Source organism: Danio rerio, chromosome 23 (assembly GCF_052040795.2).
Source record: "Danio rerio strain M-AB ecotype USA chromosome 23, GRCz13ab, whole genome shotgun sequence".
Taxonomy (NCBI): domain Eukaryota; kingdom Metazoa; phylum Chordata; class Actinopteri; order Cypriniformes; family Danionidae; genus Danio; species Danio rerio.
In genome coordinates, this window is record NC_141043.1 from 42,581,233 (window position 1) to 42,591,398 (window position 10,166).

The 10,166-nt window shown below is 34.0% G+C and overlaps 1 protein-coding gene across 3 annotated transcripts; it reads left to right on the forward strand.

Moving 5' to 3' along the window:
• Positions 1-1,149: 1,149 nt before the first annotated feature.
• LOC147831359 (uncharacterized) lies at positions 1,150-9,863 on the forward strand. 3 transcript variants are annotated; one of them, XM_087307828.1, is made up of 6 exons: positions 1,150-1,202; positions 1,941-1,974; positions 2,387-2,433; positions 7,509-7,559; positions 8,525-8,590; positions 9,342-9,863. In XM_087307828.1, the coding sequence occupies exons 1-6, from the start codon at positions 1,188-1,190 to the stop codon at positions 9,405-9,407; spliced, it is 279 nt and encodes a 92-aa protein (XP_087163954.1). In that variant the 5' UTR covers positions 1,150-1,187; the 3' UTR covers positions 9,408-9,863. The 3 variants fall into 3 exon arrangements, with proteins under 3 accessions (XP_087163954.1, XP_087163955.1, XP_087163953.1); XM_087307829.1 differs by lacking the exon at positions 7,509-7,559; XM_087307827.1 differs by lacking the exon at positions 9,342-9,863 and having other exon boundaries at positions 7,509-7,631; positions 7,743-8,590.
• Positions 9,864-10,166: the final 303 nt, after the last annotated feature.

Genomic DNA, 10,166 nt, shown 5'->3' on the forward strand with positions numbered 1-10,166 from the left:
GTTAGGGTGGTTGTAGACATTAATGAAATACTATTTATTGGGTAATTTAATAGATAATATAAATCATATTCGTTAACTTCCGGCCACAAACGTATCTGATCCAGCAACAACCCCTCCACACTCTTGCTTCACTCGCTCTGCTGCTAGACTCTCTTTAAGAGCAGTGTAGGTGCTGTGAGGCTCTCTGGAGCTACCATCACGTAAGCTATTATACCTGCTCAGGAATATTCCCACAAACCATTTCATTTTGCCACACTTTCTATTAGATAGGCCTGTGATGTGCTGGTATCAGTAGTTGAAGATGAACAAACCATTTTAAGGGCCTTGCATTTATTTAGGCCTGTTTGCCTTAAAGAATACCATAAAGATGTAGTTAGATGGTATTACATGCTCATATTAAATTGACTGGACATATTAAAGAGTTTTGATAATGATGTTCAGATAAGTTGCAATAAACAGTAGTTTATTCCCTTTTAATAATAAAGTAATGGATGTATGTAGGTGTGCATGGCCAATACATCACATCTAATACATTTATGTGGTCCAAAATGTTAAATTACCAAATGTTGGTATTATAATAAAACATAATGGACACATAATGGCAGTTTATTCCGCTATGGCGACCCCAATCAGGGACTAAACATGAATGAATGAATGGAAACATAATACACATGTTGTATTATTTACACCCTGACAGCAGGATTGAATGCCTTTATTTATTACAAGTGTTTGTAATAGTTAATGAATTTTTTTTTGTGAATTCTTTAAAAGTTCTAAATGGGATCCATTTATTTATGTTGTCAGAATACAGCATTTAATAATAAGGGGGTTCTTTGTATCTTAATTATAGCCTAACTTTTTTTCGTTAAGCTATTAAAATTCCCTTTAACCATAATGCATTTATTTAGTTAGAGCAAATATGTTCGGGTAATAAGCTGAATAATTTCGAGTAAAAGTTCGACTGACACATTAGAGCTGTCAGTGCTGCTGTCCGCTGTGTATGCATGCGCCAGACTGCGGTTCAGTCGGCGACCCGCGCTAAAGCAGCGCGGGAGTGTGACATTACACGTGACCGGAGATTTTGCGTCCCCACCGCGACCATCCCCTCCCCCCCACACACACACACCTGCGACACAGCAGGACAGGGTCAGAGAGGATGCTGTGAGTAAAGGCGCGAAGACGTCAACATGTCTGAAGGACAGGTAAGTTTATGATTTGTACGATCACTTCAATATATTCGAATGTTTATGTTTATGTATTGTTTGCAACTATATTATATCATAAAAATCGCGTTATTTTATGTCTCAAGCGCTTTTGATAATCGGCATAATCTCGAAGCTGCTTTGCAGAAAGTACAGATTAATGTATCAAACTGACAATAATATTAGTTCGGGTAACTTTAACTGTAACGTTAAAGTTTAGATTCTTACGATCGCGTTTTAAGCCAAACGTTGGAATTGCTAAGAGATTTTGCAATTTAACTGTACATTAAACGTTTACTGTATTTGCGTACATTTACGTATAATCTTCGTTTACTTTTGAAATATTGTTTGAATTCATGTTCTTGCCAGACTGCATATTTTTACCAAGATGTTTTGATCATTGTTGTTATTGTTAACGTTAGCGGCCTGCACGTGCAGCAGGCCTCTGGCCAGGCAAAATCTATTTACTTTTATCCACAAAAATAGGAATGTTGTTCTTCAGTAATGCAAGAGACAATTTAAATTAATTCAGTACAATATTTCTAGTTTTTATAAGGGAGTTTTCTAGATAAAAAAAATGCTAATTTTCAGTCAAATGTCATGAATATGTCTAGTCTTATTTCACAGTGTTAAATATTTAATTATTGTCAAATTATACTACAGTATTGCAGTTGTAATGACAGTATAAGGTAATGTTAGAGCATTATGTTTGACTGATTATCACACTTGTGCTTGCAGGACGATAAAAGTGACAAATACTCTGGATGCACAGGTAACGTTAAGATCATGAATTGTCTTGTTAGCTAGTACTCAAAATAATCCTTACATATAAGAATCATACTCCACTTTTTGAGCCAGACTAACCTGAGTTTAACTTTGTGAGAGCACAACCTTTAAATAAAAGAAATATCCAGCATAATCGTGCATTATTTTAATGGTTAACTAAACATAGACATTATTTTTTAAGTGTTCTGTGTGTTGTTGATAAGGCTTTTGCTAAGTCTTCTGGATTTGTTATCCTATAGTGATATTTATTTTAAGGGTTTTAGAACTGTAACTAGTACAAGGAAACAAACCAAAAATGTATTGAAGTTTTACTGAAATGAATGTTTTACTTTAGTATGAACAGCCATATTGGCATTGTTCATTGTCAACCTGAATAACATTCCTGTCATCTGTGACAGAATTTGCAGTGGATGAGGTGACAGCTTGTGCTAAAGAAGAGACAAAGGTAAGCAGCCACTAGTGATTCATAGAACTGTATTTTTCAACATCTAAACTCTCCAAAGCCATCACAAGTCATTAGCCGCATTTCTATGGAGCTAGATTTGTTTTTTTATTATTCAATCAAAAATATTTAGTTTTAAAGTAAAATTAAGTATGTTGTAATTAAAGAATTAAAGATTTCAAATAAAAAACTTGTTTAATTTAAAAAAATTGGCCAATGATAATAAAATATTTTGGATTGCAAAAATAAACACTTGTCCTATTATGCAGTTACCACAATTTTCATTGCATACTCATTAATTTTGCTCTCTTTTCTGCTGTCTTTTATTGCACATCTAGAATCTTTGCTTGCAGGTTGAAAGATTTTGCTTGTGAGTTGAAAAGTTTTGAACCCTTGAATGCCGGGGTTAAATTTGTGTCTTTATTACTCAAACAAACATATGAAGTTTGACCAAAACTAGGTAGAATGCAATTAAAAAATTAAAGATTTAAAATAATAAAAAAACATTTATTTAAAAAAATTCACACTGCAAAAAATAAACTATTGCTATGTTATGCGGTTACCACCAGATTAATGCATTGTGTGCTCATTTATTTTGCTTTCGGTTTTGTTTCATTTTTTGCGAATCTAAAATTTTTGCTTTTGAGTTGAAAAGTTTTGCGAGTTGAAAACTGCAGCTCAGTGGGCGGGATCTTCTGAAACACCTTATTCTATTAGTCATCTTGATTGAGGTCACAGATTGGCCACGCCCATTACATTTTCGCGCGGTTGGAATGGACTGCCGTGCCTTCTGTGACAGGAGCGAGCTATGGCGAGCAGCAGGTCTTCTTCAAGGTAGGTTAACTGAAACTGTATAATATCTTGTGTATTACCATACATATTTCCCATCTAAATATGTTACGACTGCTAGTATTAAACTCTGTCTAGTCAGATTAGCTGGAAGTCCACCAATATAATCTGGATGCAGATGCGATGGAGAACACAGTTGTGCACGTCTCAGCTGTGCACATACTTTTGAACACATGTATTGTTTTATTTTTATATATATATATATATATATATATATATATATATAAATATATATATATATATATATATATATATATATATATATATATATATATATATATATATATAAATAAATATATATATATATATATATATATATATATATATATATATATATATATATATATATATATATATATATCTATATATATATATATATCTTATATCTCTAATATATATATATATATATCTTGCACATATTTCATCTAATGTTAGTCAATCGAGAGTATTCATCAATATCACTGATTAGACAGAGTTTAGGAAAATGTGGATGGTAATATACAAGTTATTATACTTACCTTGAAGAAGACCTGTTGCTCGCTCTGGTCACTAAAGGAGTCCAGTACAATCACGTGAAAACGTAATATATATATACATGAGATGGACTGTAAACTCATTTTTAAAAGGTAGATTTAGGTCGCTGCCACGATTTTATGTTAAATTATAGCTGACAGGCATTTTTTAACATCCCTACTACTACTGTATTATTACTTAAACCGTATACCGTATAAAAATACGTATATGTTGGCAAATGCACTACTAAATAAATGTATCTTCTACACATATCTTCCACATAAAAATATAATTTATACAGACACATGCTATAGTGCTTTACTATACTGCAGTAAAGTGTATTATACCATTTATGTAACAGTATTTTTGTTATTAAAAGCTACAGCTGGGAAATATTTTAGCTGAATTAATAAAATAAAATAAAACATTTATATTTCTTCAATGCAAAATAAATTCCAGAAAGGGAAACAATAAATGTATAAAAAAATATATTTAAAATCACTTATAAAAAGTCAAAATCTACTATTGTCCAAATCCGACACAATTCCAGAAAATAATTCAACACACATCAGGTGGTGATTGAAGAGTTTAGTGAATAAATGTCTGGTCAGTCAGTGCAGATGTTGATGTCTAAGTAGACAATGCAGATGGAGACGCCTGTGGAATCATTGTGGATGTTGATTCGTTGATTTAAGACAGTGCAGATGTAAACGTCTGTGGAGTCAGCGCAGATGTGGACATCGGAGGAGTCAAAGCAGATGTTTTACGCCCGCTAAGACTGAGTGATCAACCTGTAAGGATAAATTGAAGAAACAGATGAGAAAATTGTTCTGATTAATGTAATATTTATAATCCACATATCTCTCGTGTCTATGTATTGTTGTTTTATAAATACATTTTTACTTTACAACTGATTTATACCATTTCCTTTAAAGACCAAATATTTGCAATAATGCCTAAACAAATTATATAGCGAAGATCACCTGCAAACTGCCCTGTTACTTTTCAAAACGACTTCAACATTGTATATTGTGTTACTAACATTTGTAAACTCTTTACTAGCATGGTTTATCACTCAGTAACTGAGCATTTTTTAGGGAAATCAGAAAGCTTATTATGAAGTGTGCACCTCTCCAACGTTAATTCTTTACTAACATAATTGTTCCTGATATATATATATATATATATATATATATATATATATATATATATATATATATATATATATATATATATATATATATCTCCAGTAAAATCATTAATTACTGCTTTGTAATAAACCCAAAGATGTTAGTAACACATCAGTTATAATGTTGGGTTAGTGGTAAGTCAGTTTACAAATGTAGCGTGTTGAAGTAGTGCACATTTTACAACAATGTTCCTAATTCCCTCAACTAATGCTTTGCTAGAGATAAATCATGTTAGTAAAAAGTCTACAAACATGAATGACATGCCTGTTGAAGAATGTGAGTTGTTCAGTATTTGCTGCATTAAGTAACATTACTATTTGTATAAGTTTCCGTTAACAAAAATGTAGTATTACTGAATAAATGTTGTTTATTTAGTTATGTTATCTAGTCAGTGAACAAATACATTATTGTATTTGTCCATAAACATTGGCTAATAACATCAAGCTGTTAATATAAGGAGATACAATAGAACATGACTAAGTTAACGTTAACAAAGTTTATGCTAAACAAACTCGTTCACCATCATTTTTTAACTTATGCATTAATATGTTTAGTTAACATTAACAAAGATTAATTATTGCTTAACAGATATCCTGTTCATAATTAATTCAAGTTAACTAATGTATGAACTAACATTTATATGCGAAACAAAATATACTAAATAAATATTTGTCACGTTTGTAATGAAATATACATACACTGAGTTACTACATTTTCTAACAGTGGAGAATAAATATGATGCTCCAGTTCAAAGAGACAGTAGCTTTTGTCTGGAAACTAACTGAAGATTAATGGTTGCCGAGAATGTATCCCAGTCTGTTTGCAGACCTACTGTACACCTGGCCATCATCTACAGACAAAAAGCCTGACTTTAATAATACATCAATGTATATTTTCCACAATACACTATCCTTGCGTTGCCCTTTACAACTGTACAGTACTGATGGCCGACAGCTAATGTTAGTTTATCGAGAGAATTCAAAAATATCACTGACTAGACAGAGTTTAATACTAGCAGTCGTAACATATTTAGATGGGAAATATGTATGGTAATACACAAGATATTATACAGTTTCAGTTAACCTACCTTGAAGAAGACCTGCTGCTCGCCATAGCTCGCTCCTGTCACAGAAGGCACGGCAGTCCATTCCAACCGCGCGAAAATGTAATGGGCGTGGCCAATCTGTGACCTCAATCAAGATGACTAATAGAATAAGGTGTTTCAGAAGATCCCGCCCACTGAGCTGCAGTTTTCAACTCGCAAAACTTTTCAACTCAAAAGCAAAAATTTTAGATTCGCAAAAAATGAAACAAAACCGAAAGCAAAATAAATGAGCACACAATGCATTAATCTGGTGGTAACCGCATAACATAGCAATAGTTTATTTTTTGCAGTGTGAATGTTTTTAAATAAATGTTTTTTTATTATTTTAAATCTTTAATTTTTTGATTGCATTCTACCTAGTTTTGGTCAAACTTCATATGTTTGTTTGAGTAATAAAGACTCAAGAGACTCAAGACTCAATTACTCTTTATTACTTTATTACTATAAAGAGAGCAAAATTAATGAGTATGCAATGAAAATTGTGGTAACTGCATAATAGGACAAGTGTTTATTTTTGCAATCCAAAATATTTTATTATCATTGACATAAGTTTTTTAAATAAACATGTTTTTTATTTGAAATCTTTAATTCTTTAATTACAACATACTTAATTTTACTTTAAAACTAAATATTTTTGATTGAATAATAAAGAAACAAATCTAGCTCCATACATTTCCACTGCTGGGCTAGTGTGAGCCAGGGCTTTTATCGGGCCGGGCTGAGCCAATAGTCCGAGAGCTTGAGCAGTGAGGCTGAAATTATGTCGCGTTTCCACTGTCAGGCCAATGACTCGCAGTGCAGAATGCAAACCTATTAAATGCATTAAATGATGTATACGCATAGGCCTATGTATATTTATTCATTATATTAGTTTACTCGCTGGCCGACTGCTGGCATCGTGCATCGAGTGGTCTCGCCACTAACAGAGGGATGACCGAGCGCACCAGCCATAATATAAAACAAGAAGAAGGTAGAAGGTAGTCAATGGTGTTGTACATCATAATAGCAGAACGAATGTTTGGGTTCAAGCTTTGTTGATAGGTTCTAATGAGCACTCGTCCACCCACTAGCTACTGTCAAAGTCTGGTGAGTGAAATTGCCAATGGTGGATGAACCTGGGTGGAAACAGAATAAATGTTTGGAGGTCGAGAGTGCTTCTGTGGCCATACTGAAAGCTTTGAAGGATTGGTTAGTGAAATGAACAAATGTGTTGACAATAACAGGTAAGTAGCAATGGGTAAGTGCAGAGTAATTGCTTATAAAGGAAACTGATGAGGGGTGTAATTAATCAGTTATTAGGGGACTGTGGTCAGGTGTACTGGGATTCAGGTTGGGGAGGTGGCTGTGACAACGGTCTGATATTGGTATTTAGGAGTTATTATTGAAAAATCTTGTGCTAAAAGAGATCTATTGTTTTTCAGAGAAATCAAAGAAGTCTGCTGAGATTGGACAACACCAAGAACCATCCAAAGGTAATGAGATTTAGGGTGCTTTCACACCTACACTTTTGTTTCGGAACGTATCTCGTTTGCCCAGTTAGCGCGGTTCGTTTGGCATATGTGAACAGGGTAATCGCGCTCTGTTCCACGCCAAAGTAATCGCTCCGAGATCACTTGAGTGAGGTGGTCTCGGCTCGATTGAAACGAACCCTGGAGCGGTTCGATTGTAGTGAGAAAGCGATCCGATCCGAGCGCGGTTATATCACAGTGTTTTATGGATATGTAATAGGCTTACGGCTATATGAAGAGAGAATTATGAGTATGTCGGGAAGTTTCGCGAGTCTCCGGATGCCTCCGGGTGATCTCCGGGTAATCTCGCGTCTCCCTCCCAGTCCTCAAATAGGCATCGTCGCGCACCCTTCTCACCCCTCCCCACCGTGTCTCTCCTCAGACACATCGCGCGTGCACCCTGTCAATCACCACCAAACCACCACCTCTCCTGACAGCTGAGCGGGACGCTGCAAAATAAACCCTGACACTCTGACCAATGTGAGGAGAGTTTACTCACACATGACTTGTTTTAGCTCTTTTGGTCCGATTAGAAACTTTGCAGTGTGAAAGCAAACCGCTCCAAGAGCAAAGAGCAACAATGTAACAATTTTAATCTCTGTTTCAGAACAACTGAATCCATTCACAGGTGTGAACGCACCCTTAAATAAAAAGGTGCTTTAAAAACTTCTGACGTTGTTATAATTGTGAATAAAATTCATTCTGTGCACTGCTTTTATGATTTGCCCTTTACTTGCTTTCATTATTTTTCTATTCTATATGTTCTATATTATATATTTTTATATCCTGAGGATAAAGTGAAAATATGTTTTGTTTCGACTGCTAATATTTTCTTAAATACATGTGTTACACATTTACTGCTAATTTACTTAGTAGGTATTCTGTGCCATTACTGAATAATGTTCTCAGTTGTACTCATATGTTTGTAGGAGGCAAGAATCATAAAAAACTGCAGCCGACTAGCAAGGACTTGCCGGAACCGCACAGAACAAAAAGTAAGCTGTTTTTTAAAATGTCTTCTGAAATAAGTTGCCCTTTCTGTTTTTCTTCTAAAGTTGAATCAAAATCAAGACATTTTAGTGGAAATCACTGCATGAAAAGGTTTACACAGCTTTATTTCAGACAAATTGTGAAATGTACAGGCCAGGATTGTCAAATTTCACAGGTCCAGATACATCCGCTTGCTGGAAATATCCATGCAACAGACATTTGTTTCCATGGAAGAAAATTCCCCCAAAGGGAATCTTTAACACCTAGCAGGCAGTGACTGGAAGCTTTTCATGGGCTAAATTTAAAGGAGCCAATCCCCAAAGCTTAACTGCTACTGGAACAATACATGCAGTGACTTTCAATTTATTAGTCAGTTTTTTAATATAGCCCACCCAAAACTCACAAATGAAGACCTGCGTATAAACCAATTTACAGGCTTTCAATTTTGTCCAGAGGGATGCACAATATATCAGCGGCCATATCGCTATCGGCCAATAAATGCTATTTTTTAATTTTTTATTTATCGTTATCGGTCCGATGTCAAAATTAGTTAAACTTACATGGTGACTAATTGCAAGCATTTTTTTCCTTTTATTGCTGGGTGATGTAAACATGACAGATTTTCAGCCATCAACTAAATTTTAGCAAAAATGTGTATACAACTTTAAAAACAATGAGACACACTGAAGACCATGAATTAGTTTTATTTGGTCTTTAAGTCTTTTTTTCACTAATTATGTTTTAAATTTTATTCAGGATCTTCACAAAACGAGCGAAGAAGGTGGTCTTTGGAGGAGATCAAGGCCGTGGAGAAGACAATGATGGAATTCATAATGTCTGGAAAGGTTCCTGGTAAAGCCCAGTGCATGAACTGTATCGAAAGTTCCCCAGCAGCACTTCAAAATAGAAGTTGGGAGGGGGTGAAATTTTATGTAAAAAATCGCATTGATTCCCTAAAGAAAAAATTGTGAAAGGTAAGGACCTTCATCTAATTATTTTTTTCGTGTCTGCTGGAAGAAAGAAAATATATTACTTAAAAAAATGTGAAAGGTAGGTGAAAGGGCCTTCACCACTGTTTTTTTTTCATGATTGTTGAAAGCAACAAGTTTGATTTCATTAAAGCAAAAAAATGTAAAACGGCCTTCACCAGTTTTGTCTTTGTTAAAGGCAACATGTATGTGAATCTTGTTTAAGCAAACTCAACATGCATCTGCTTAAAGAGCAGTATACTAAAACTTTCATATTAACATTTAAATAAATGTTTAAAACACTAAAACACTTCCGAGTTGTATTGAGTTTTTACATTCTCGTAAATTTGGCTATGTCTCCGTTAATTTTTATGCGTATCTCAGAATATCTAATAAAAAAATGCTTGATAGAATGCCAAGATGCTCATACATTATTTAAATGCACATTAAAACAACATATGTGTACAACTGAGCAGGATAAACATTTTATTTTATTTAAAAAAAGCTAAGACTTTTTTCTGTTTACACCCTTAGAAATGGTCTATTGTAATATAACATAGAATAAACAGAGAATGCAAGGTAAAAGTAAAATTCAATAAAATATAAATGCACA

Bases quoted from the DNA above. Each gene is read 5' to 3' on its own strand.
- LOC147831359 (XM_087307827.1), top strand. The intron at 2,434-7,508 runs GTAAGCAGCCAC...ATTGTTTTTCAG, and splicing joins GTGCTAAAGAAGAGACAAAG to AGAAATCAAAGAAGTCTGCT. The intron at 7,632-7,742 runs GTTCGTTTGGCA...CGAACCCTGGAG, and splicing joins TCGTTTGCCCAGTTAGCGCG to CGGTTCGATTGTAGTGAGAA.